Genomic DNA, 25,324 nt, shown 5'->3' with positions numbered 1-25,324 from the left:
TGAGCGTCAGGCCTTGTGCCCCGGGAGGCCGTGGTGGCCGTGAACGTGGCACGGCCTAGGCTGATGGGGGACCCCTGCCCGCCCACTCTCCCGTCCGCACAGCGAGCCAAACCTGCTGGTCCGCGCCTGTAACCAGCTGGGCCAGTTCCTGCAGCACCGGGAGACCAACCTGCGCTACCTGGCCCTGGAGAGCATGTGCGCGCTGGCCAGCTCCGAGTTCTCCCACGAGGCTGTGAAGACGCACATCGAGACGGTCATCAGCGCCCTGAAGGCAAGTGTGCCCTTCCGGGGGCTGCCTGGCCACGGGGGCGCCTTGTCCCTGTGTCACTCGTGCTGTCACTCATGAGCTACCGGTGGGGGGGTCCCGCGGTCACTTGGGGCCGTGCTCTCAGGCCCCGGGCGATCTGGCCGGCTGTGTGCGTCCCCGGGCGGTTCTGGGTTCTGCCCGCGAGAGACCATGACCACACAGGGCATCTCCCGCTGGGCCAGGCACGTGAGCAGAGTCGCAATAAAAACTGGGATCAGTAGAAACTGTTCTTTTTGGTAGAAGGATGAAATATTTTGTCCATGTCGCCGAGAAAACTCACTCCTTGCAGAAGAATATTTGCTTTTTCCAGGGAATTGAAATTCCAGAGCTGGAAGAGCCAAGCTGAGGTCTTCTGCTCTAATGAGGGTTGGTTCCTCAGGGTCAGACATAGCCACATCCACTGCGTTCCTACGTGTTAGAAAACTGAAGGCAGGTGGGGAAGCTACAGAACCCACTGTCTTGGTCCTGGGCTTACTGCTGAGAGCACGTCTGACCCTGTTCCTTTGGGTTTGCATGTATTTAATAGACATTTTTGGTGTGTGTTTTGAACAAGAGGCCGTACAAAGGTTTGGAATTTCGCTTTCTGGTGTTTCGAATTCCTCCTGGGTGGTTTTGGCGTCTCTTTCAGTCACTGCCTGGATGAGAAAGACTTGCTCTTGCCGTGCCTGTGGCTGGGCCCACGGCAGCGCCTCTCATGCTGTCCTGTGCCGGGGAGCAGCCGTGCTCTTGTTTCTGAGGGTCTGCGGTGGGGCTGGGAGCCAGCACGGGGACAGGCTCTCAGGCAACGCGGAAGGGGCCGGTCTGTGACCACACGGCGGGCGGCCTCTGACCCACCCCCTGGGGATGGAGCGGGGTCGTGATCTTGGCCGGTCCAGAGCCGCCTGGTCCGAGTACCGGAGTGAGGGGGGCAGTGGGGTGGCAAGTGAGGGGCTCTCGGGGCCCTGGATTTGGGAGGTGAGTGGGGAGAGCTCCGAGTGAGCATTGGGACGGGGTCGGGGGGGTGTGCCTGAGCCGCCCGGCTCGGGACCATGGGAGGGTATGTGTCACAGCGGACTGCCACCGTCCCCTGCCCAGGCTCCTTTCATGTGGCTGTTGGCTCTGTGCTCGTTCCCCAGACGGAGCGGGACGTGAGCGTGCGGCAGCGGGCCGTGGACCTCCTCTACGCCATGTGCGACCGCAGCAACGCCCAGCAGATCGTGGCCGAGATGCTGAGCTACTTGGAGACGGCCGACTACTCTATCCGAGAAGAGATTGTGAGTTCTGGCGGCCTCTGTGTCGTCACCGGCACCGATGCTTGTGTGTCTCAGCTGAGGTACTTTCTTACAGCCTTTGTTGGGAGTCTCGTGCATACTGGATGGAAGAGTCCTTTGCTTTAGTTTTTTATCAGCGTTTTCAGTGGAGCCTTCCGGTCTTTCAGAATCACTTTGCAGAGGCCCTCCCCCTCCCCCGCCCCCTCCTCCCCTCGCCCTCCCCTCCTCCCCTCGCCCTCCCCTCCTCCCCTCCCCCTCCTCCCCTCGCCCTCCCCTCCTCCCCTCCCTCCCCTCCTCCCCTCCCCCTCCTCCTCCCCTCCCCCCTCCTCCCCTCCCCCTCCTCCCCTCCTCCCCTCCCCCCTCCCCCTCCCCCTCCCGTGCGGAGGTCCCGGGAGGGAGGTGCTCAGCACGGAGGGAGCAGGGCATGCGTGGGGGGCGGGCACAGCGGGGACACAGGCCGGCGTGGCAGTGAGGGGCCCCCAGCGCCCAGCTTTGGGGCCAGCTCTGGGCTCGAAGGACTCCAAGCCGAGGGCGGTGACAAGGCGGGTGTCCTGGAACGACACTCTGGGGTCGTTACGGAGGGTCGACTTGGAGGCCAGAGGGTGTGCAGAGCAGGTGGACGGGGCCTCTGGGGCACGGTCAGGAGGTCACCCTGGGGAAGGTGGGCGTGAGGGCGGCAGCGCGGGGGGCCGGGCTCCAGGTCGGCGGCCGATGCTGCTCAGGGCAGGCTCAGTGCAGGAGGAGGCTGTACCCTGGGGAGGTGAGGGGTCTCCTTTCCACAGCCCAGAGCAGGGGCCCTGGGGAGCTGGTGAGAAGGGCTGTTGGAGCAGGAGGCCCAGCGAGCGCGGCCGGCGCTTTGCCAGCGGGGCTGCCTGGACTGCGGGCCGGGTGGGCGGGGCGGGCGGGGCTCGCCATGCCTCCTGCAGCTGTGCCCGTCTCGCCTGTTCTCCCTCGACACGTCCTTCCACGTCTGCTCCTGGAACCTTAGACTTACGGGCGCCTTTGAGAGGTGGGGGTCGCTTTGGTGTGGGTTCAGGCCCTTCTGAGGCCCTCCCTGAGTGGCTGTGCCCTGCAGGTGCTGAAGGTCGCCATCCTGGCGGAGAAGTACGCCGTGGACTACACGTGGTACGTGGACACCATCCTGAACCTGATCCGCATCGCGGGCGACTACGTTAGCGAGGAGGTGTGGTACCGCGTCATCCAGATCGTCATCAACCGGGACGACGTGCAGGGCTACGCCGCCAAGACGGTGTTTGAGGTGTGGCCCCGCCCCGCCCCCGCCAGCCTTCCTGCAGGCCGGGCTCCGGCACTGCTCCTGCCTCCGCTGGAGTCTCAGTGCCCTCTCTCCCTGATTTCAGCACGGCGGCCCCGGGTGGGAGGCTCTCGGTCAGCGAGCGGCCTCCTGAGCAAGCTGCCCAGGCCGGGGCCTCGGGCTGGCCTCTGTGTGTCCGAGAGCAAGCGTGGGGCCGCCGCGGGGGGTTCGCGGTCTCCGTCGGCGAGGGCTGTGTGCCCCCACCCCTGCCCAGGGCCCAAGCGTCAGTTTTTGGGAGCAGCTCTCGTTCCAGGGGTGGGGTCGGCCGCGGCCCTGCCCGTGGGGCTCCCCTGCTGCTGATTCCTCTGCCGAAGTGGCCAGGAGGGAGGATGGGGCGGGGAGTGCATTCGGGAGGGGCTCAGCAGGCTCCCCGGGAAGGCAGCCTGAGCCCGCTCTCCTGGCTCGTCACGCGGCTCGGTGGCTTTCTCCGGAGGCCGAGCGCCACCGGTGCCTCCTCTGCCTGGGCAGCAGGCTCACCGCGCGTGCTCTTCCGTAGGCGCTGCAGGCCCCAGCGTGCCACGAGAACCTGGTCAAAGTCGGTGGCTACATCCTAGGGGAGTTTGGGAACTTGATAGCAGGAGACCCGAGATCCAGGTGAGTCACCCGGGGGCCGGGAGTCCCGCGTCCAGTGCCGGGCCTGTGCCCACTGGTTCTCACCTGATGGCCTAGTAGAGGACAGCTGATGTCCCGAGCTCCCCAGGACAGCCCGGAGCGAGGGCACGTCCACTCTGGTTGACTGTACGGAACACGGGGATTCTGGGGGGAAAGGAGGCGTGGCCGATGGCCAGCGCTGTTCAGAGGGAAGCCTGGGCTTGGCTTGGAGCTGGAACGCGCAGGTTCTGGCGGAGCGTGGGCTCACCTCCCCGCGTCACTCCGTGCTCACTCCCCGTCCGGCGGGGTGGGCGAGGCGGGGCGTGAGGCATGGCGGTGACGCCATGCCCTGTGTGCCCCCCCAGCCCCCTGACCCAGTTCCACCTGCTGCACTCCAAGTTCCACCTGTGCAGCGTCCCCACCAGGGCGCTCCTCCTGTCCACCTACATCAAGTTCGTGAACCTCTTCCCGGAGGTGAAGGGCACCATCCAGGACGTGCTGCGCAGTGACAGCCAGCTGAAGAACGCTGACGTGGAGCTGCAGCAGCGCGCCGTCGAGTACCTGCGGCTCAGCACCGTCGCCAGCACCGACATCCTGGTGCGCCACGCTGCTCTCTTCCCCCCCGCCTCGCCTTGGCCGCCCTGTCTGGGGGCCGGGGGCCATGGGGCTTTGTGCTGCGCTCACCCAGGGCTCCTTTCCCCCCAGGCGACTGTCCTGGAGGAGATGCCTCCGTTTCCAGAACGTGAGTCTTCTATTCTGGCCAAGCTCAAGAAGAAGAAGGGCCCCAGCACGGTGACTGACCTGGAGGAGGCCAAGCGGGAGAGGAGCGCCGACGTCAACGGGGGCCCCGAGCCCGCCCCGTCCAGCACCAGCGCCGCGGTGGGTCGCCTCCTGAGGGCCGTACCCTGCGTGAGCTCCTGGGGCACCTGGTCCCCGAGATCCGTGACCCTGGACTGTTGTCGTTGGGGGGCGGGCTGACCCAGACACCTGTGTCTGTCGGCCAGACTGTGTCTGTCAGATGGTTGTCTGGGGTCCGCGGTCAGCTCCCACGTCTCCCCTCGGCTTTGGATTTAGAAGACGTGGTCACCCGTCTCTTGCACGACTGCCGTATAGTCCTGCGCCGCTCGCTGGTTTCCAGTGGACCCGCCTCCTGCTGTCCTCAGAGGTTTTTCACTAGTGAGCACATCAGCGCGCGCGTCCTGTTCGCGCACGATGCCCTGAGAACGTGTCCTTCGGCGTTCGTCGGGGAACATGCCGTTTGGAGAGTTGGGTTTCCTCTCTCGGCTCGCTGGAGGGAGCCCGGGGAGCAGGTGCGTCAGCCCGGCTGGGCAGCAGCCCCCGCGGCCCTGCGCGCGGCTCCCGAGGACCTTGGGCTTTACGCTTGGCCCGTCGGGAGGCAGCCTGGAGAGCTGTGTCTCCCCTCCAGGACGCCGGTCCAGCGCCGTGGACGGTGCTGCTTACACTGTCCGGCGGCCTCTGTGAGGGCGGTGCGTGCCCGCCTGTGGATAGCCCGGGACCCGGGTGGTTTGCTCATCCAGCGCGTGCTCGTGTCTGAGTCCTGGTGCTCCGCGGGGGGCCGCTCGCCTGGCTCCACATCTCCCTGTGTGCCCCGGGGCCTCGGGCCCGCCGTGGGGCCTGTGCTCAGACCTGGCCTGGCCCTTGACTTGGGGCCCCGTCACAGTCAGGACCTCTCACCTGAGCCCTGATACGTTCTCTCCAGGGGCGCCCTTCGTGGCCCTGTGGATGTGAGTTCCCGTTTGTCCTCGCGGCTCAGGGAGCTGGGGCAGGGGGAAGGCCTTGGCGGGGCTGGGGAGTTGAGGCAGAAGCAGCAGGACAGAAGAGGCTGGGGTCCCTCCTGGCTGGGATTCTCCTCCTGGTGTCTTCTTTCTCCTGTCTTCAAACTCAGAAGGGAGGCCCTGCCTCAAAGTGGCATTGAGATGTCTGGATTTTACAAGAAAACCTGTGACGCCTTTTGCTTTGTGTAATATCGGCCAGAATGCCTTTTGTTTAGGCTCACAGGTCACGCCAGGAAGTGATTTTCTTTGTGGCCTTCCTGGGAGCTCAGCTCAGCTGTGGCTTCGGGGTGCTTGTCTGTGCGCCTTGAGGGTGGGTGTCTGGAGGCCGCCAGTCCTCCTGGGGCTTTGGGCTGGCGGAGGAGCCCGGAGCCGCCCTGCGCCCTGTGGTGTGCGGCGCTTCGAGCGGGTGTGACCTGTGCAGAGTGGGTGCCAGGCCGGCTCCTTGGGGAGGGTCTCCCCGAGTCCTGAGAAGAGGCGGGGGGTCCCAGTGCTGCAGGGTGGAGCCTGCACGTGGGGTCTGGGGAGGGAGCAGGCGTCCTAGCGGGGCCTCCCCAAGGAGCAGCCTTGCTTTTGTCTGTCCGTGTTTGACTTAACGGGACAGAAGGGTTTTCCTACTTTAAAAAGCATTTGCGCTGTTCTTCGGGAACCAGTGGAGACATTGTGCGGTAGGTGGCAGAGGTGCAGTGACCCCGTCAGGCTGCGGGTTCTGCGGCCCAGGCAGAGGCCTTTCTCGCGTCACTCACAGGAGGCTCGGGGCCCCCCGGGAGCAGCTCCTAACCTTGGGTGGCCGGGCTCCCGAAGATGGCCTCGCTGGCGGGAGGCTGTTGTGAGGGGCTGTGTGTGCGGGAGTGTCGTCCCAGGTGCAGGGCCGAGAGCCCCCGTGGCCGTTTCATCCAGACTCTCTCCGACGGCGCAGAAGCTTCTGATGAAGCTTGACAGCTCCTCTGGGGCCCCCTCCCCTTCTCCTGGGGAGCCCGGCCTGGCCTGTCCGCTCTACCCAGGAGCCCCTTGCACCCGGAGCCGCCCGCTTCCGGCCGCAGGGTGGGCCTGGCGCGCTGCCTGCCCTGGAGCCCCGGGAAGGAGGGCCCGGCACGCGGAGCGGAGCTCTCAGCCAGCTCAGGCCCACGTCCTCTCTGCGGGACGGGACACGTGTTCTGTGACGCCTCTTTTGTCTCAACGTGGAATCCATACAGAAGATCATCTGCCTACATGTGTGATTTTGCTAGAAATTCAGTGCAGTGCTCTAAATATAAAAGGGAAATAAGTAGTTATTTATGCTAACGTAATGATTCCCGCGTGTACGTCCTCAGCATGGCCTGAGGGCGGACTGGCCAGTGCCCAGGGTGGGTGCATCCACACTCCTGAGAAAGAAAGGGCGTTGGCCTCCTTTGGCTCTCAGCGTGGCTGCCAGCGTGGCCGCGTTCCTGGAAAGATGAGGGAGTGTGTCGTAAAACCGAGCAAAATGTTCACTGCAGTGATCAAAAGCAGCTCTCGGATGTAGCCTCAGGTGACTGTAAGTGGATATTTGCCCTCAGGACGGTCCAGTGGGACATTTAAGCGTCATTCCAGATGAGTTCTCACAGGCCTGGTTCTTGCTACGACACGATCCTCGTGGTCATCTGGACCCTGCACGTTTCTGGAACGTGTCCGCCCTGGCAGGGGCGGCACCAGCTCTCTGTGCAGCCGGTGGGGGGACGTCTGGGGAGTGAGCATATGGTGACTGCACTGTGGTGTCTCCTGTGAGTCTGGAGAGTGATTTGGGAAGGGCTTTGGCTTTGTTCTTTGTCTTTTGCCTAGGATCAAAAAGCAGCTATTTAGGCACAACATTGTAAATCAGCTATACTTCAGTAAAAAAAAAAGACAAAACAACGAAAAAAGCAATTATTTAAAAAAAAAACCCTGTTCTGCAGGCATTTTATCTGCTTTTTCTCTGTAACGAAATGGAACATAGAAATGATTAAGGATGCACCCTAATAAGCTGCTTACTTTTACTCCTTTCATGTTTTCAGACTGTTTTAGATGGTTGACAGTGACGTGCGCGGGCTTCTCTCTGCAGCCAGACACCTCTTTTCAGGGTGCGGGGGGCGCAGGCCCTGTGCCTGCCCGGCGTGCTGCCCAGAAGGCTCCGCGCTGACCCTCCCCGCCCTCTCTTCCAGTCCACGCCGTCTCCGTCAGCAGACCTCCTGGGGCTAGGCGCTGCGCCCCCCGTGCCCACCGGACCGCCACCCTCCGCCGGCGGGCTGCTCGTGGACGTTTTCTCAGACTCACCCTCCGCGGTCGCTCCCCTGGCTCCCGGCTCCGAGGACAACTTCGCCAGGTAGTCTGCCGCCTGCGTCCCGAGGACAGGGGCTCCCCCCGCCCCCGCCAGGCCTGCGCCCTGGGCGCCCTGCCCTCAGGGAGGAAGGAGGCTCAGGCTCTGGGCGGGTGAGGGAGCGGCGGGCGCCCCGCGTGCTCTCTGCTGCTGTGGGCTGTGCCTGCCCTGCAGGACGCTTGTACTCTGCTCTCCGTGCTGTGCCCCTGGGCTCTCTGATCACGCCCGTGTCTGCCCTCCAGGCACCTAGCTTTTTTTTTTGAAGAAACGCTCTTCAGTTCACAGTCACTGCTTTGTCCTGTGGGGTCTGCTTCCAAGGCCCGCTTCCTGCTCCTCCGCTGACCCGTTCCATCCTTGTCACCTCTGTCTGACCGGTGTCCCGATGTTCACACCCCTGCTGTGGGCCAGCAGAGTCCTGCGTGCGGTCGACTTGGCCCCGTTCCCCCACTTTGAAGGCGAAATCCCAGGCTGCTCTTGGCTGCGCTTTGCTGCGCGGGTCCTGTCGCTTTTCCCTGCTTGCTCTGTGTCCCCCTGTCTCTGCGGATCTAAATCCAGCCAGGAGGTGGGGGGCTGCCCTCCGAGAGGAGCGCGGGTGTGAGTTCTGTTGTCTCTGAGGAGCAGCTGCTCGTCCTCGGTCTTTGTGACCACGGAAGAGTTCTTGGGTTGTCTAGTTTCTCCAGTCTCTCTCCGTTCACCCCGCACGCTAATTCGTCTTTCCTGTTGCTTGTTGGAAATGACCGGGGAAGGGCAGGTTTGCAGTGCCGCTGGTTGTCCGTCTCTGGCTGAAAACAGACTCTCTTTTTTTTAAACTGAGGTATAGTTAGTTGATTTACAACATCATATTAGTGTCAGGTGTACAGCGTAGGGACTCAACTGTTTTAGGTTATATTCCGTTTAAAGTTATTACAAAATAGTGGCTGTATTTCCCTGTGCTGTACAATATATCCTCATAGCTTATCTATCTTACGCATAGCAGGTTGTACCTCTTACTCCCGTACCCTGTCTTCCCTCTCTCCTCTTCCTTCTCCCTGCTGGTAACCACTAGTTTGTTCTCTATATCTGTGAGTCTGTTTCTGCTTTGTTATATTCATTTATTTTTCAGATTCCACACGTGAATGGCAGCATGCAGTATTTGTCTTTCTCTGTCTGACTTATTGCACTTAGCATGACGCCCTCCAAGTCCATCCATGTTGCAAATGACAGAATTTCATTTTTGTTATGGCTGAGTGAGTGAGTGTGTGTATGTGTGTGTGTGTGTGTGTGTGTATTCCATTGTATATTATACCACATCTTTATCCACTCATCTGCTGACGGACACTTAGGTTGCTTCCATATCTTCACTTTTGTAAATAATGCTGCTGTGAATATTGGGGTGTGTGTATCTTTTCAAATTAGTGTTTTCATTCTCCTTGAATATACCCAGGACTGGAATTGCTGGATCATGTGGTAGCTGTATTTTTAGATTTTGGAGGAACCTCCATACTGTTCTCCAGTGTTTGCACCAGTTTACATCCCCACCAACAGTGTGCCAGGGCTCCCTTTTCTCCACGTCCTCGTCAGCATTTGTTACTTGTGGGCTTCTTGCTGATGCCATTCTGACAGGTGTGACATGTTGTCTCTTTGTGGGTTTGATCCCCGTTTACCTGATGATCAGTGCTGTTGAGCATCTTTTCATGTGCCTGTTGGCATCTGTATGTCTTCTTTGGAAAAATGTCTATTCAGGTCTTCTGCCTGTTTTTTAATTGGGTTGTTTGGTTTTTCGATATTGGGTTGTATGAGCTGCTTATATGTTTTGGAAATTAGCCTCTTATTGGTCTTACCATTTGCAAATATTTTCTCCCATTCAGTAGGTTGTCTTTTTGTTTTGTTGATGATTTCCTTTGCTGTGCAAAAGCTTTTAAGTTTAATTAGGTCTCGTTTATCTTCGCATTTGTTTCCTTTGCCTTAGGAGCAGATCCAAGAAAATATTTGCTGCGGTTTATGTCAAAGTGTGCTCTGCCTGTGTTCTCTTCTAGGAGTTTTATGGTTTCAGGCTTACATGTCAGTCTTTAATCCATTCTGAGTTTATTTTTGTATGTAGCGTGAGATGTTCTAGGCTCATGCTTTTCCATGTAGCTGTCCAGCTTTCCCAGCACCAGGGGAAGGGGGAGCGGGGGAGAGGGGAGGGGAGGACGGGAGGCGCGGGGAGGGCCGCCTGGGTGTGGGCGTGGGTGTGCGTGGCCTGCGCACAGCCCCGGTGGCATGTCAGGTGGCCGAGCCTGTGGGCCGACCTGAACAGACGTGTGTGCTTTTGCCGTGGCGCCCGTGTCCTGAGTCAGTGGAAGCTGTTCACGGTTGAGCAGCACCTTCATGGAAGGCAGACGACCTGCTCCTGCGGTCATTCCTTGGTTGCGCCGTGTCACCCTCTCAGCTTACCTCCCATCTCTAGCGGGCGCTTTTAATGGTGTTTGTTGGAATATTTGCTGCTTTTCCCTTCCCTCATGTCCCAGAGAGGTTTTTCTGGTCTTCGTGTTCTTTAAACCCTTTTTCAAAACTGATCTTGGTATTTTCGGTGGGTGGGTGGCTTTGAGTGACTCACATGCTGTCCCTTGTCCCCCAGGTTTGTCTGTAAAAATAATGGTGTGTTGTTTGAAAACCAGCTTCTTCAGATTGGACTGAAGTCTGAGTTTCGGCAGAATTTAGGTACGTGTTTTACTTTACTTAATGAAAACTTCTCTTAGAAGTTATGAGGAGAAAGTATTTCCAAATCACATATCTCAAAAGGGTCTGGTTTCTAGAATATATAGAGGACTCCAAATCAACAACAGAAAAACAACCCAGTTGAGAAATGGGCAAAAGTCTTAGACATCTCTCTAAGGAAGACATGCAGATGTCCAAAAGAGCATGAAAAGGTGCCCAGCATCGCTAAGAGTCCGAGAAACGCAATCAGACCCGTCGAGGTACCACCTCACACGCATCGGCACGGCTGCTGTAAAAAACAAAACAAGTGTTGGCGACGACGTAGGGAAATTGGAAGCTTGTGCGCTGGGGGGATGTATTTGCTGCTGTGGCAAACAGTCTGGAGGTTTCTTAAAAAACTAAAAATAGAACTCCCATATATATGACCTAGCAATCCCACTGCTGGGTATTTACCCAAAAGAATTGAAAGGAAAGCAGCGACTGGAACAGGTACTCGCACGCCCACGTTCACAGTCACCAAAGGGTGGAGGCAACCCGAGTGTCCGTCCGTTTGAGTGGATGCACAGAATGTGGTTTAAACACACAACGGAACACTACGCAGCCTTAAAAAGGAAGGAAAGTGTGACACAGGCTACACAGGGTGAGCCTTGAGGACGTTACACTCAGTGAAATAATCCAGTCACAGGAGGACAAATGCTGTCTGGTTCCACTCCCAGGAGGCCCCTGGAGGAGTCAGACCCACAGAGACAGGAAGTAGACGGTGGGGCCGGGCTGGGGGAGGGGAGGGGGTGAGTGTTCATGGGGACAGAGCGTCCGTTTGGGAAGACTGAACGTTCCGGGGAGGATGGTGGGGAAGGTAACACGACCATGTGCATGTGCTTCGTGCCCCGCCCTGTGCACCTAGAAGTGGCTGAGATGGTAAATTGCAGGCTGTATACTGTATGTTTTACCACATTTTTAAAAAAAGCCTTCTGTTTCCCCCAGCCCCCCAGAATTATGCCCACTGACTACTGGGGCTGCTGCCGAGGGGCCCTGTGGGCTGCTGGCCCCGCCTCCCTCTTGGCACCATCGTGGAGCCTTGTCTGCAGAAACGAGTGGAGGGTGGGAAGGCAGCGCGTCTGCCCCACAGGGCCCCTCAGACTCCTTCTCACCGAGGACGGACGGAGGTGTTGGTTTCTCATTTGATGAAGGGGTTAGACTCCGGGCCACGGTGGCGTCACCCAGGAGCCGTGGTGTTTCTTAGGCTGTGGGAGAGGCATGCCCACCTGTGCGTCCTTTTCAGGAGATTGGAAGTTCACGTTCCATTCTGAATTCTGAGGACGTAAAGATGTTCACAGAGGTCTGTTTGGCGGTTTCTGCTGTGCTGGCTCCGAGCCCCCCAAGTGCCGAGGCCGCGGGCTCGGGGCGTCACTTGTGTGGGGTGGGGGCTCTGGGTTCCTCCGTGCAGCTCAGGAGGCTGTGGCGTGGCGTGGGAACAAGCTCCTCTGCTTCCTTCTAGGCCGGATGTTCATATTTTACGGTAATAAGACCTCCACGCAGTTCCTGAGCTTTACTCCTACGCTCATCTGTTCGGACGACCTCCAGGCCAATATCCTTGGTTCCGTTGCCCCTCGGCCCCTGGCAGAAGCGGGTGGAGGGTAGACTAGGAGGACGTTTCCAGGTGCTGTTACTGCAGCCTCGGGGGACCTTCCCACACTCACGTTGCTTGTTTATAACGCTGGTGAAGTTCATGCAGGCCTGTTCCGGCCTCCACATCCGCTGGGGCTCTGGTCTCCTTGGGGAGTCTCCCAGGGAGCTGCTGCCGAGGCAGAGCGAGTGATGGGCCACCTGGGACGAGCTGCGACCGGAGACAGTCCCATATAAACGGCAGAACTGGGACGTGAGCTTCTCCAGCCCATCAGCCTTGCCATCCAGGTGTCTTGTTCCCGCGAGGACGGGCCGCCCGGGTAAAGTGAGGGAGAAGGAGGCCCAGCTTGACCACCAAGGATGCCGCCTTCCCTGGAAAAGCCGTGTGAAGCAGGAACCTCCTTACTACAGGCCAGATCTATTTTTATTTTAAGATAAGCACGTTTTAAACGTGGACCGTTAAAGCTAAGTGTTTCGGGATAGTCATTAAAAACACACGTACGGCAGGTTTCGTCCGAGGTCAGGATGTGAGCGCCGACTCCTGCCGGGCCCCTTCTGGAGCCTCTCTGACCTCGGGGCTCACGGGGCTCAGCCCGTGTTCCCAGCATCGCCACAGCTTCCTTGACACACGCACATCTGAGCCTGCAGACCAAGCCCGTGGACCCCACCGTGGACGGGGGCGCGCAGGTGCAGCAGGCCGTCAACATAGAGTGCGTGTCCGACTTCACCGAGGCGCCCGTCCTCAACATCCAGTTCAGGTGGGAGGCCCCGGCCGAGGCACCAGCCGCTCTTGCTGGCCGCGGGGGTGTCAGGCTGGGCCGGCGCGTGGCTGTGACGCGGGACCTCTGCATCCTTCCTTCAGAGGGTGTGTTGAGGACCGAGGGGTGACCTGCCGTGCACACTCCGGCGTCTGCTACAGGGGGTGTGGGAGGTGGGGGAGGGAAAGCGTGCCCGGGGTCTGGGACGCCGGGTGGGCGGGGCCTTCTTCCCAAGGCCCGGAGCTTTCAGGCCAGAGACCGAGGGCCTGTCGCGCCGCGGCGCTGCCCGGCCTGCTGCCCCAGAGGTCAGCTGCAGGGTGGTGGGCCCTCCAGGTCCTTGTCGGGTGTGTGAGCCCCTGCGTGTTGTACTCTGAGCACACAGGCCTGTTTGATGATTTTTTGTGCCGTGTCTGTGTTGCTTCTCGGCTCGTTCCTGCCATCTTTCAGTGACTGCGGTAGAGTGTGCACACCAGCCTTCCCTGCTGGCTATTTGTAAGGTTAAATTTTGAAAAAGCACCTTTCCAAATACGAAGTATACAGAGACTTGCAGATGGTGTACTTTGTAAAATATAGGGAAATAGACGTGCAGAATTTTTGTTTCATTCTGTAGGCGCACTGTTTTCTTTTAGTCTTTTCATGGAAAAAAGAAAAAACCCACATGATTTAAACTTGGAGTTGTAGGACATGGACTGCTCGGGAACGGGAAGAGGTGGCGCCTGTCCCCGGTGGTGTGACCAGCCCGGCAGCCTTGGCCGGGGGTGGCAGGGGCACGTTCCCCGACGTCCTCGGCCATCGATGACGGTGCGCCGGAGACGGAGCAGCCTCCCTGGAGCCCCGGGCTGCCCTTCCAGATCTCTCCGCCCCGCCTTTTGCACGCGGCCCCTCTGTGCCCTGGAGGTGGCACGCTCGGGACCTGGACTCTTCCCAGCGTGCCTCTGTGTTGCTCACAGGTATGGGGGAACCTTTCAGAATGTGTCTGTGAAGCTGCCTATCACACTCAACAAGTTTTTCCAGCCCACGGAAATGGCTTCTCAGGATTTCTTCCAGCGCTGGAAGCAGCTGAGCAAGTGAGTGGCGCCCTGTGCCCCCGGATGGGCGGGGGGCCTCGGCTCTGGCTCAGCTGACGGCACCCGCGCTGGCCTCTGTTTCCCACAGTCCCCAGCAGGAAGTGCAGAATATCTTCAAGGCGAAGCATCCAATGGACACAGAGATCACCAAAGCCAAGGTAAAGGTCTTGCTGTGGACGTTCCCAGGGTCGGGACACGACCGGAGCCCTCGGAGGAGGCTGGCGGGTTCTCCCCTCGGAGAACCTCCACCTCTGCTGGCGCCGGTGCAAGGGGCTCCTGTTTCTCCCGGTTCTTCCCGCAGATTATTGGCTTTGGTTCTGCACTCCTAGAGGAAGTCGATCCTAATCCTGCGAACTTTGTGGGAGCCGGTATCATACACACCAAAACCACCCAGATTGGATGCTTACTGCGTTTGGAGCCGAATCTGCAAGCCCAGGTCAAGCGCCTTGAGGGAATCGCTGAATACGCTTAAATTTTTTTTTTTTACTGTGGTGTAATTCATACACAGTGAGATGTGCAGATAGATCCCAAATGTGGTAGTTTGATGTGTTTCGACAGATGTGTACACCTGTGTAACCACCACCACCTGTTGGTGCGTGTAACATTTCCACTGCCCCAGAAAGTTCCCTGGCACGCCCGCATCAGCCCCGGCCTCCCTCGGAGGCAGCACTGTGTGGCCCAGTGTGGGGCCCGCCTGGCCCCGGTCTCCAGCAGTCACCGTGTTGCTGCCGTGTCCACGGTGGGTCCTCGTGGAGCACGTGGCCCTCCTTTGCAGGGAGGTGCCACGCTGGTTTGCCCAGCCCTCCTGTCGATGGACATCAGGCTGCCCCTGTTTCAGGAGGCATTGAATAGGGCTGCTGCAAACATCCGGACGTGCCTTTGTGTAGGACACGGACTGCTTGGGAACGGGAAGAGGTGGCGCCTGTCCCCGGTGGTGCCGCCAGCCCGTGTTTTCATTTCACATGGGGAACAGTCCGGGTGGGATTGCCGGCTCATGGGGTCCGGGCACGGTAAGCATTGCTGCCCTGACAGCGATGCGGTCTCAGACGCCCACCAGCCGCGCGTGAAGGTTCCAGTTGGTCCACATGCACACGAGCACTTGTTATTGTCAGACTGTTTTATTTTTGCCACTAAAGCGTGTTCGATGCTTGAGTCTGTCAACAGTGGGCGCCTCCAGGGAAGGACTGAGCAGGGGGCCTTGAGGGGCCGTGGGGCGGGGCTGGCCCCACAGCGTCTGCCCTGGCACCGCCACTGACCCGCTGTGTCCTTTGTTTCAGATGTACCGACTCACGCTGCGGACGAGTAGAGAAACCGTCTCTCAGAGATTGTGTGAATTGCTTTCGGAACAGTTTTAATCAACAAGGACAGAGGGTCAGGCTCCTGTGTCTGCGTTTTTCTTCATCTCCACTGTCGTCTTCGTTGCCATGCTGCAAGTCCATGCCCTGTCTAGCGTCGCAGCCCAGGCGCCTCCCAGCCCTGCTTCTCTGGCCTCGTCCCTTCTGGGGACGGATGGGGAGCCTGTGTGCCGCTGAGGAAGAACAGGCTCAACCTGGACCCAGCCGGCCTGCCCAGTCAGGAGGAGAGGGGCGTGGATCCCGGGATCCACTCTTATAGAAATCAAGACAGTTCTGTGGTTAAGTCTACAAATTAAAGGGAGTTTAGAAGTTTGAATGAAAATGGAAAGTTTTTTGAAATTTTATCAAGATGCCAGTGCTATCTTACTGATAGTTCATCTCTGATGCTCTGAGAGGAGAGGCGGCGTTCTGTCTGCCATGGGAATAGATCTTGGCTACTTGGATGGGAGACGGGGAGGTGGCCCAGGGGCTGATGGGTATGTCCACATGGGGCCCAAGCGCCGACCTCGGCCAGGGTGAGAGCACAGTCCCTGGGGGCTTGCCGGGGCCGGGTTCTGAATCTAGAAGTTAGACAGGGTTGTGTTCTCAATGACAATCAACAAAAACACGTATCCTGGCTAGATTTAATTCTATTTTCCTTTTTCCCAGCACTGTGTTCTTAACGTGAGATTTGTAAAGCCGCCTGACTGAGACCTTATGTTTGCAGTGCTGGGGGGAGGGTTCCTGGTGGCTCTAGAGGGTGTGTACCTAACCTCATGCATCTTTGGGTTTCAAATGAGTGCACCGTCACCACAGTGGCCCAGGACTGGTTCCCGATTGTGATGGCAGCGTTTGCTGTGGGCCAACAGAGAAGATTTCTGGAGGGTGAGCTGGTCTCTTCCCCGTGCAGTGGCCTAAATGTGCTGGGGTCATGATTGCAGGCGAGGAGGGAGGCCTGCGTGTGGTCAGGAAGCAGAGAGCAGAGCGGGCATGAGCTGGCCCCTGTCCCCGCCCCCGCCCCGTGCGCGCGGCTCTCACGTGCCGTCCCCTGCGCCTCGAGATGCCGAGGCGGGGCCCGTGTCCTGTTAGCGGCAGATGCACCAGGTGGGCGGCAGGCACAGGCTGCAGGTTTGTCCTCGACAGACAACGTCTGCTTTCGGCACTGAGGGGCCCAGGAAGAGCTGGGGCCCTTGTTGGTTACCCTGGCTTTCCAGCAGGGACCGGGCTCCCTGCCGCGCGGTGGGGAAAACCATGTGGGGCAGGGCAACACAGTGGCCCTCTGCCGTGGTGCGGGTCGCGGGGAGGCAGCTTCTGGGAGTCGCCATGTGGGTACTGGGGCCCCCCGCGCTGCGGACGCCCCACTCAAGGTTCCCACACCCACCAGCCTGTGCGACCCCTGCAGCGCGCAGTTGTGGAGGCTGAGGCCTTGCGCGTGTGGCAGCGTGGCCGCTGGTGGCACCGCTTTGCACTGCAGACGGATGGCGTGGCCGTCGTGCTTTTGTTCAAGGTGCTGGACGGTATGCGGTGCTTGGGCTCCAGTGTTCGGACTGCCAGCTCAGGGCTGGTTTCTTATGTCAGCCGACGCCCTCCCTCCACCCGCCGTTCTGGGTGAGCATCCATCAGCAAAGAAGAACAAATGCTGGGATGGCGATCGGAATGTGTGTGGTCTTTGGAGGGAAAGGCGCCCGGCATACGGCTCAAGGTCCCGTCCTGTGGGGCTGCATGGGGCGCTGAGAACCGATGACACGGGCCCGTTGTCTGGAACCTGTTCCCCAGTCACGGGGGTGGAAGCTTAGGTGTGTCGAGGTGACGTGCCTTTTGTTCTGCACTTGGGTTTGGGACGTGGGTTGAGCCTGTGGGACTTATCCTGGTGGGGTCTGCGGCCTGGCCTTGGCTCCCCCAACTCCATGGTGCGCGTTGGGGGCCTGCCTTCTGGAGGCCTGGGTCTAGGGGACCAGTGGGCCCAGGGGTTCCTTCCTGGGGAGTGAGGCTGCTGAGCTCAGGCGGGGTGACCCCAGCCACAGGCAGGGTACAGGGTCCCACGGGACGGAGGGCCTCACAGGAGAGTAGTCCTGAGCTGGGAAGGGTGAGAGGGCCTGCAGGGGAGGGGAGGGGAGGGGAGGGGAAGGCCGGGGGCCCGCAGTGGCATCCCTTCTTGGCCCAGACTGGTGCGGGTCCAGCCCCATGGGCCGGCCGTGGGTCTGGGGACTCAGGAATGCCCGAGGGGCGTGGGAGACAGCAAGAGCAGAGCTCAGGAGCCTTTGTGCCTTGACCAGTGCCAGTTTATTTGTTGTCTGTTCATGCGGGGCTCATGGTGCACAGGCGCCTGGTGTCCCCTCCCCAGGGTGAGCTTTGTTGGTGGGCAGGCGGTGACGCTGGCCTCTCCCTTCCCTTCCCCGACTCCAGGGCCCCTCTCCTCGCTGTGACCTGAGCCTCTCCCCAACCCTTTTCTGCTTGGGCAGCCCCTGTCTCCCCAGGAACCCCCTCTGCAGCAGCCTTCCCGGCTCCTGCCACCGGGGGCGGGGTTCTGGTCCCGGCAGGACCGGACGGCTGCCCTCAAAGGCCGGGAGGCTGTGTGGAGGAGCGTGGGCAGTGCCCCGTGCAGTCCCAAGGCTGGCAGTCCAGTGCAGCCTGCTGGGTTTGGTCAGGGTCTGCAGGACCCCCGCCTGCAGCCCCTTTCTCTTCAGATGCCTGGGGGAGCTGCATCTGAGGGCTCTTTGAGGCCATGCCCTGTGCCTAGGAAAGGGGCTGCTGGGCACAGTGAGTCGGGGTGAGCGGGTGTCGGGGGCGCGGCTTGGTCCTCACTCCCGGGGCTAGGTCTCTAGTCTCTGCAGCGCTGGGAGCGGCACGTGCAGCTGCTGAATACCTGCAGCGTGAGCGTCAGCCGCTGTCCCCTCACCCTGGGGTCCGGGCAGGGCAGCACGAGCTGCTTCTCGTGGGAGCTGAGCGGGTGGCAGCAGCTACAGTTGGTGTCCACTCGCATGGTGTCGGTGTTGAAGCTGCGGAGGGGCGGCGGCGGGGAGCGCAGGTCAGGGCCGCTGCCTCGGGAGCGCTCCTGCCCCTCCCCGGTCGCTCGGAGAGGTGGACGCCAGGGTCCCAGGCTGCGCCTTCGGGGAGGGGCTGGCCTCGCATCGCTGACCTCCCCGGCTCCCGGCAGGTGTGGTGGAGGTGGGTGCGGGCCGGGGCCACCCGCTGGGGCGGCACGCTGCCTGGGCCGGGAGCTCTCGCTGGATCTTCCCCAGCTCCCACTGGGAGCGCCTCTGTCGAGCAGGGCGGGTTCCAAGTCTGGGACCTGGACAAGGACCGCACGGGGCCGACAGCTCACCTGGCTGAGGAGGCGCAGACGCCCTCGCAGCGGGTCACCGTCACGTTGGCCGTGCACCCCTGGTAAGTGACCTCTTCCTCAAACTCCCTCACGCTGCAGGTCCCTGGGAGCCGAGAGGCAGGCATCAGACGGCGGCCCCGCGGCGGGGCTGGAGGACAGGTGTGGCCTCTCGGGGCTCCGCTCCTGGCCCTCTCAAGGGCAGGAACTGACATACCTGGCTCTGGGCCTCGGGTTTTTAAATCCCTTTTCCTGTGGCACGGTGGATAGTGCCGGCTCCACCAAGGGAAGGCTGCCAGGTGCCCGACAGCTTAGATGATCTGGATGTGGCCGTGTGGGCACCCGCCAGCACTTTCGTGCCCACAGTGGCATCTTCCCTGGGCCCCCGCCCTGCACTTGGGCCCCTGCCCCAGGCCATCTCCCCTTGTCCGAGCCCCACTGAGCTCAGACCTCATGGCTTTGCATGGGAACAAAGCCTGATATCAAGTCTCTCATTGTGTGTTTTCTTCCTGAAAGTTGGCTACACTGGGAGTCCCCCAGGGTCAAGGGTTTTCTCAGAGGACGAGGCAGATTCCCAGCACTGGCCCCAGCCTCCCTCTCCACCTCCCCTCCTGGCCTGACACCAACCTGTGGGCAGAGGTGTTTCTGGTCTGCTGGGCTCCGTACCTGCGGTCGGGATGGGGTAGGATATCAGCATCCCCTGAGGGGACACTTGGCGTCACAAGAGCTCCCTGCAGGGGTGTGGACCTGGCTGTGAGCTCTGTCCTGCATCTGTCCCAGGGGACAGACTGTAGTGGGTTCCCCGACAGTCGGCAGAGCAGTGTTGCCATTAGGAACTGCCAGTGTGGGACTTGAGTGAAAAAGCAAAGACTGGACTGTCTCTCCTGTCTTCCCACCTGCCCCCCTCCAAGGTCTCCCTGTGGCCTCGAGCCCTGCCTGCCCTGCTTTTCCAGTGGAGGTGGAACAAGAGGCCCAGCGGGGATGGGGCTCTGGGTACTTCGCTGTGGCTCCCACTGCCCCCAGCTCCCCTCCCCTCCTGAGCTCCTGCTCCCTCGCCCCACGTCCTGGGTCCCCTCTTCATGGGCGGCCTCCACCCCGTCCTTGTCCCACAAGAGAAAACACTTCTTTTTTCAACACCGTCATGCGGTGGTGGACAGTCCTGCCGGGGAAAGACTGGGGGTGTGAGAGGGGAGCCCGCTCCAGGGGACGGGGGCTGTGCAGGGGAGGGGGTGTCCCTGGAGGACAGGGTGGGCTTAGGCAGGCCTGGGGCAGGAAGGTAGAGCAGAGCTGGAGGCACCTGCAGCACTGAGACCTGGGTGGGCGCCAACCCTGGAGTGCAGGTGCCCCGGCCGCTAGTCCCAGCTCGGGCCCCGACGATCACCTGGGGTGAGGCGCGTGCCTGCTTTCTGCAACCAGGGGGAGGGTTGCGAGAGTTGAAACTCAAGGTCCTTCTGAGCTCTGCAGAGGGTCGCTGTAGAAGGCTGCTGAGGGGGTCACCTCAAAGGGAGGCCAGGACTGCAGCAGGGACATGGAGGGGCGGGGGGCTGAGGGAGGCAGGTGCAGGACAGTCAGGCCCTGAGGTGGGGAAGGGGGCCACCTGGGGGAGGCCAGGCGCCCATTTAGGCCAGACTGGAATTCACTGGAGCTGAGCCCTGAGAAGAGGGGAGAAAGGATCTGGGACCTGGCCAAGAAAGGCTGAGGAGAGGCCCCGAGGACACGTAAGCAACATACAGCAGAGGACAGGCTGGAGAGGGGGTTGGGGGAGATGTGACTTGGCCACCGCCTGCTGGTGGGGGCCCTGTCTTTCTAGACACCCCCAGGGCACAGCTGAAGCACCAAAGCTCAGAGACCTGGAATGGCACTCCAGGGCTGGTCAGAGGCCAAGCTGGGGCTCCCCCAGGCTGTGCATGACCCCGAGTCTGCTCAGTGCCCTGTGCTGCCTGGCCATCCCCAGGCAAGGGAAGTGAAGGCTTTAGGAGGAGGAAAGGAGACACACCTGCTGCAAGGGCTGGGCCAGCCTCTGGGGGTGTGTGCAGGTCATGATGGGGCGCAGCAGAGGTGGGAGCAGAGGCTGAGAGGCAGTGCCCATAGGGTCATCAGGAAGTGTGAGGGGACGAGAAAAGGCGGAGATCCCATGGGAGTGACCCAGAGTGTTGTCCAGAGTGGAGAGACAAAGCTGAGAAAAAGTGTGCACCACAGGTCATGAGGTGGCTGCAGAGATGTCACTCACCTGGAGAACTGGGTAGAGATGTGATGAGAGAGGAGATGGATTGGCCCCTGGTGGAAGAGGACCCGGCAGTGGGCAAGGAGGAGCTTCCATGCGCAGTGATGGAGCTGGTCAGGAATACGGTGGCCGGCAGCCCGGTGGTACTTGGCTGTCTGGTGGTGAGGTTGGTGGCTGGAGAATTCGGGATGGCTGTCACCCCCAGGGTAGAAGACAGGAGGCCCTGCGTGGGGGCTCGGGTCGTGAGAGAGGTGGGCTGTGAGGTAGTGGACCGAGAGGACAGAGCTGAGGAGGTGGGGTTGCTGGCTGTGGTCCGGGAGGTAGGCAGGACTGTGGTACTGGAAGTGGGGAGAGGGGACAGGGTGGGAGAGGATGGAGGTGAGAAGGAGGACCTGACAGGCATGATGGTGGCTGGGGAAAAGGGGCTGGTAGACAGGGAGGCTGTATGTGATATGGTCACGGGTGCAGAGGGGGAAGGGCTGTGTGGAGCTGAACTAACGGTTGGGATGCTCTGTGAAGTGGAAACCGCTGAAGGTGATGGGGAAGATGATATAAAAGGAGGAGTGGTGTGTGAGGACACGTGAGAAGGAAGAGAGGAAGTCGTGGGCAGGGAGGAGAGAGTGGAGGTGCTGGATGAAGACGAGGGGTAATGTGGAAGATTCGATACAGAAACAGAAGTGGTGAAAGGACTTTGGCTTGGGTTTAGAGGAGTTGGAGAAGATAATGTAGAGCTAAAGCTAGAGTTTTGTGGTAGTACTGTGCTGACCGAGTTCTGGGCTCGGGTGGTCCTTGTTGTGGTCTTTGTCAATGGCGGGGCTGTGGGTGTGGCGGTCCCTGTTGTGGTCTTTGTCAGTGGCGGGGCTGTGGGTGTGGCGGTCCCTGTTGTGGTCTTTGTCAGTGGTGGGTCTGTGGGTGTGGCGGTCCCTGTTGTGGTCTCTGTCAGTGGCGGGGTTCTGGGTGTGGCGGTGCCTGTTGTGGTCTCTGTCAGTGGCGGGGTTCTGGGTGTGGCGGTGCCTGTTGTGGTCTTCGTCAGTTGCGGGGCTGTGGGTGTGGCGGTCCCTGTTGTGGTCTTTGTCAGTGGTGGGTCTGTGGGTGTGGCGGTCCCTGTTGTGGTCTCTGTCAGTGGCGGGGTTCTGGGTGTGGCGGTGCCTGTTGTGGTCGTTGTCAGTGGTGGGTCTGTGGGTGTGGCGGTCCCTGTTGTGGTCTCTGTCAGTGGCGGGGTTCTGGGTGTGGCGGTGCCTGTTGTGGTCTCTGTCAGTGGCGGGGTTCTGGGTGTGGCGGTGCCTGTTGTGGTCTTTGTCAGTGGCGGGGCTGTGGGTGTGGCGGTCCCTGTTGTGGTCTCTGTCACTGGCGGGGTTCTGGGTGTGGCGGTCCCTGTTGTGGTCTTTGTCAGTGGCGGGTTTCTGGGTGTGGTGGTCTTTGTCAGTGGTGGGGCTGTGGGTGTGGCGGTCTCTGTTGTGGTCTCTGTCAGTGGCGGGGTTCTGGGTGTGGCGGTCCCTGTTGTGGTCTTTGTCAGTGGCGGGTTTCTGGGTGTGGTGGTCTTTGTCAGTGGTGGGGCTGTGGGTGTGGCGGTCTCTGTTGTGGTATCTGTCAGTGGCGGGGTTCTGGGTGTGGCGGTCCCTGTTGTGGTCTTTGTCAGTGGCGGGTTTCTGGGTGTGGTGGTCTTTGTCAGTGGCGGAGCTGTGGGTGTGGCGGTCTTTGTTGTGGTCTTTGTCAGTGGAGGGGTTCTGGGTGTGGGCTCTGTTTCTGTGACAGGGACGTGTGTCGATGTGGGAGGCGTGCCAGTTGGGTTTGGGGTGGAGGAGGTAGCATGGGACTCTGTTGGGGTGATGACTCGGTGAGAGGTTGGAGCCGAGGAGGTGGCAGATGTTGACACGTGGATGGGAAGGGTCTCTGGGTGTGATGTGATGGGATAGGTGGTAGTGGTCTGGAAGGGTGTTCCTGTGGATGGAGCTGTTGTGTGGGAAGTGGTGGGGACAGAACGGGTGGGGATGGAGTGAGTGGTGAAAGGGGTGTGTGGCCCAGTGTGGGTGGCCGTGGTGGTGTGTGTCACGGGTGTCCCTGTGCCTCTACTGGTGGATTTAAGGGAGATGGTGGTGAATGGTGGGGACGTGGTTACATGGAGGGCATTTGAAGTAGAGTGTGATACCGGGGCCGTGGAGGTTGTGGCTGTGCTGACCGAGTTCTGGGCTCGCGTGGTCCCTGTAGTGGTCTTCGTCAATGGCGGGGCAGTGGGTGTGGCGGTCCCTGTTGTGGTCTTTGTCAGTGGCGGGGTTCTGGGTGTGGCGGTCCCTTTTGTGGTCTTTGTCAGTGGCGGGGTTCTGGGTGTGGCGGTCCATGTTGTGGTCTTTGTCAGTGGCGGGATTCTGGGTGTGGCGGTCCCTGTTGTGGACTTTGTCAGTGGCGGGGCTGTGGGTGTGGCGGTCCCTGTTGTGGTCTTTGTCAGTGGCGGGGTTCTGGGTGTGGCGGTCCCTGTTGTGGACTTTGTCAGTGGCGGGGTTCTGGGTGTGGCGGTCCCTGTTGTCTTTGTCAGTGGCGGGGTTCTGGGTGTGGCGGTCCCTGTTGTGGTCTTTGTCAGTGGCGGGGTTCTGGGTGTGGCGGTCCCTGTTGTGGTCTTTGTCAGTGGTGGTGCTGTGCGTGTGGTGTTCCCTGTTGTGGTCTTTGTCAGTGGTGAAGCTGTGAGTGTGGCCGTCCTTGTTGTGGTCTTTGTCAGTGGTGGGGTTCTGGGTGTGGCGGTCCCTGTTGTAGTCTTTGTCAGTGGCGGGGTTCTGGGTGTGGCGGTCCCTGTTGTAGTCTTTGTCAGTGGCGGGGTTCTGGGTGTGGCGGTCCCTGTTGTAGTCTTTGTCAGTGGCGGGGTTCTGGGGGTGACGGTCCCTGTTGTGGACTTTGTCAGTGGCGGGGCTGTGGGTGTGGCGGTCCCTGTTGTGGTCTTTGTCTGTGGCGGGGTTCTGGGTGTGGCGGTCCCTGTTGTGGTCTTTGTCAGTGGCGGGGCTGTGGGTGTGGCAGTCCCTGTTGTGGTCTTTGTCAGTGGCGGGGTTCTGGGTGTGGCGGTCCCTGTTGTGGTCTTTGTCAGTGGCGGGGCTGTGGGTGTGGCGGTCCCTGTTGTGGTCTTTGTCAGTGGCGGGGTTCTGGGTGTGGCAGTCCCTGTTGTGGTCTTTGTCAGTGGCGGGGCTGTGGGTGTGGCGGTCCCTGTTGTGGTCTTTGTCAGTGGCGGGATTCTGGGTGTGGCGGTCCCTGTTGTGGTCTTTGTCAGTGGCGGGGCTGTGGGTGTGGCGGTCCCTGTTGTGGTCTTTGTCAGTGGCGGGGTTCTGGGTGTGGCAGTCCCTGTTGTGGTCTCTGTCAGTGGCGGGGTTCTGGGTGTGGTGGTGCCTGTTGTGGTCTTTGTCAGTGGCGGGGTTCTGGGTGTGGCGGTCCCTTTTGTGGTCTTCGTCAGTTGCGGGGCTGTGGGTGTGGCGGTCCCTGTTGTGGTCTTTGTCAGTGGTGGGTCTGTGGGTGTGGCGGTCCCTGTTGTGGACTTTGTCAGTGGCGGGGCTGTGGGTGTGGCGGTCCCTGTTGTGGTCTTTGTCAGTGGCGGGGTTCTGGGTGTGGCGGTCCCTGTTGTGGACTTTGTCAGTGGCGGGGTTCTGGGTGTGGCGGTCCCTGTTGTCTTTGTCAGTGGCGGGGTTCTGGGTGTGGCGGTCCCTGTTGTGGTCTTTGTCAGTGATGGGGTTCTGGGTGTGGCGGTCCCTGTTGTGGTCTTTGTCAGTGGTGGTGCTGTGGGTGTGGCGTTCCCTGTTGTGGTCTTTGTCAGTGGCGGGTCTGTGGGTGTGGCGGTCCCTGTTGTGGTCTTTGTCAGTGGGGGGGCAGTGGGTGTGGCAGTCCCTGTTGTGGTCTTTGTCAGTGGCGGGGTTCTGGGTGTGACGGTCCCTGTTGTGGACTTTGTCAGTGGCGGGGCTGTGGGTGTGGCGGTCCCTGTTGTGGTCTTTGTCCGTGGCGGGGTTCTGGGTGTGGCGGTCCCTGTTGTGGTCTTTGTCAGTGGCGGGGCTGTGGGTGTGACGGTCCCTGTTGTGGTCTTTGTCAGTGGCGGGGTTCTGGGTGTGGCGGTCCCTTTTGTGGTCTTTGTCAGTGGCGGGGTTCTGGGTGTGGCGGTCCCTGTTGTGGTTTTTGTCAGTGGCGGGGTTCTGGGTGTGGCAGTCCCTGTTGTGGTCTTTGTCAGTGGTGGTGCTGTGCGTGTGGTGTTCCCTGTTGTGGTCTTTGTCAGTGGTGAAGCTGTGAGTGTGGCCGTCCTTGTTGTGGTCTTTGTCAGTGGCGGGGTTCTGGGTGTGGCGGTCCCTGTTGTAGTCTTTGTCAGTGGCGGGGTTCTGGGTGTGGCGGTCCCTGTTGTAGTCTTTGTCAGTGGCGGGGTTCTGGGTGTGGCGGTCCCTGTTGTAGTCTTTGTCAGTGGCGGGGTTCTGGGTGTGACGGTCCCTGTTGTGGACTTTGTCAGTGGCGGGGCTGTGGGTGTGGCGGTCCCTGTTGTGGTCTTTGTCCGTGGCGGGGTTCTGGGTGTGGCGGTCCCTGTTGTGGTCTTTGTCAGTGGCGGGGCTGTGGGTGTGGCGGTCCCTGTTGTGGTGTTTGTCAGTGGCGGGGTTCTGGGTGTGGCGGTCCCTGTTGTGGTCTTTGTCAGTGGCGGGGCTGTGGGTGTGGCGGTCCCTGTTGTGGTCTTTGTCAGTGGCGGGGTTCTGGGTGTGGCAGTCCCTGTTGTGGTCTCTGTCAGTGGCGGGGTTCT

The 25,324-nt window shown here is 60.5% G+C and overlaps 2 protein-coding genes across 6 annotated transcripts in view; one reads left to right on the top strand and one right to left on the bottom strand.

Annotated features, from left to right (window-relative positions):
- Positions 1–15,374, top strand: part of AP2A2 (adaptor related protein complex 2 subunit alpha 2) — a 62,920-nt gene extending 47,546 nt beyond the window's left edge. For 4 of the 5 annotated variants that reach the window (XM_082476480.1, XM_082476477.1, XM_082476476.1 and 1 more), the window contains 14 exons: positions 103–271; positions 1,423–1,560; positions 2,633–2,815; positions 3,366–3,463; positions 3,826–4,057; positions 4,166–4,339; positions 7,413–7,573; positions 10,167–10,249; positions 11,745–11,836; positions 12,509–12,630; positions 13,581–13,697; positions 13,786–13,855; positions 13,999–14,133; positions 14,975–15,374. In XM_082476480.1, the coding sequence (XP_082332606.1) occupies positions 103–271; positions 1,423–1,560; positions 2,633–2,815; positions 3,366–3,463; positions 3,826–4,057; positions 4,166–4,339; positions 7,413–7,573; positions 10,167–10,249; positions 11,745–11,836; positions 12,509–12,630; positions 13,581–13,697; positions 13,786–13,855; positions 13,999–14,133; positions 14,975–15,052 (1,852 nt within the window). In that variant the 3' untranslated portion in view covers positions 15,053–15,374. The remainder of the gene's footprint in view (positions 1–102; positions 272–1,422; positions 1,561–2,632; positions 2,816–3,365; positions 3,464–3,825; positions 4,058–4,165; positions 4,340–7,412; positions 7,574–10,166; positions 10,250–11,744; positions 11,837–12,508; positions 12,631–13,580; positions 13,698–13,785; positions 13,856–13,998; positions 14,134–14,974) is intronic. The other variant, XM_082476479.1, reaches the window with a different exon arrangement.
- Positions 15,375–17,198: 1,824 nt separating this feature from the next.
- LOC309668021 (mucin-6-like) lies at positions 17,199–21,509 on the bottom strand. The gene is made up of 4 exons (XM_082477184.1): positions 20,584–21,509; positions 18,981–19,019; positions 18,357–18,459; positions 17,199–18,030 (listed from the first exon to the last, which is right to left on the bottom strand). The coding sequence occupies exons 1-4, from the start codon at positions 20,978–20,980 to the stop codon at positions 17,853–17,855; spliced, it is 717 nt and encodes a 238-aa protein (XP_082333310.1). The 5' UTR covers positions 20,981–21,509; the 3' UTR covers positions 17,199–17,852.
- Positions 21,510–25,324: the final 3,815 nt, after the last annotated feature.

The sequence above is a fragment of the Balaenoptera physalus genome, assembly GCF_965194825.1.
Source record: "Balaenoptera physalus genome assembly, chromosome: 10".
Classification (NCBI taxonomy): domain Eukaryota; kingdom Metazoa; phylum Chordata; class Mammalia; order Artiodactyla; family Balaenopteridae; genus Balaenoptera; species Balaenoptera physalus.
The sequence above is the reverse complement of the archived record's forward strand: the minus strand, read 5'-3'. Positions and strand labels throughout refer to the sequence as shown.

Bases quoted from the DNA above. Each gene is read 5' to 3' on its own strand.
- LOC309668021 (XM_082477184.1), bottom strand. From the start codon at position 20,980: ATGCCTGTCAGGTCCTCCTTCTCACCTCCATCCTCTCCCACCCTGTCC. The intron at 19,020-20,583 runs GTGAGTGACATC...TCCCGACCGCAG, and splicing joins ATCTCTACCCAGTTCTCCAG to GTACGGAGCCCAGCAGACCA. The intron at 18,031-18,356 runs GTGAGCTGTCGG...GCCCCTCCGCAG, and splicing joins GTCTGCGCCTCCTCAGCCAG to CTTCAACACCGACACCATGC.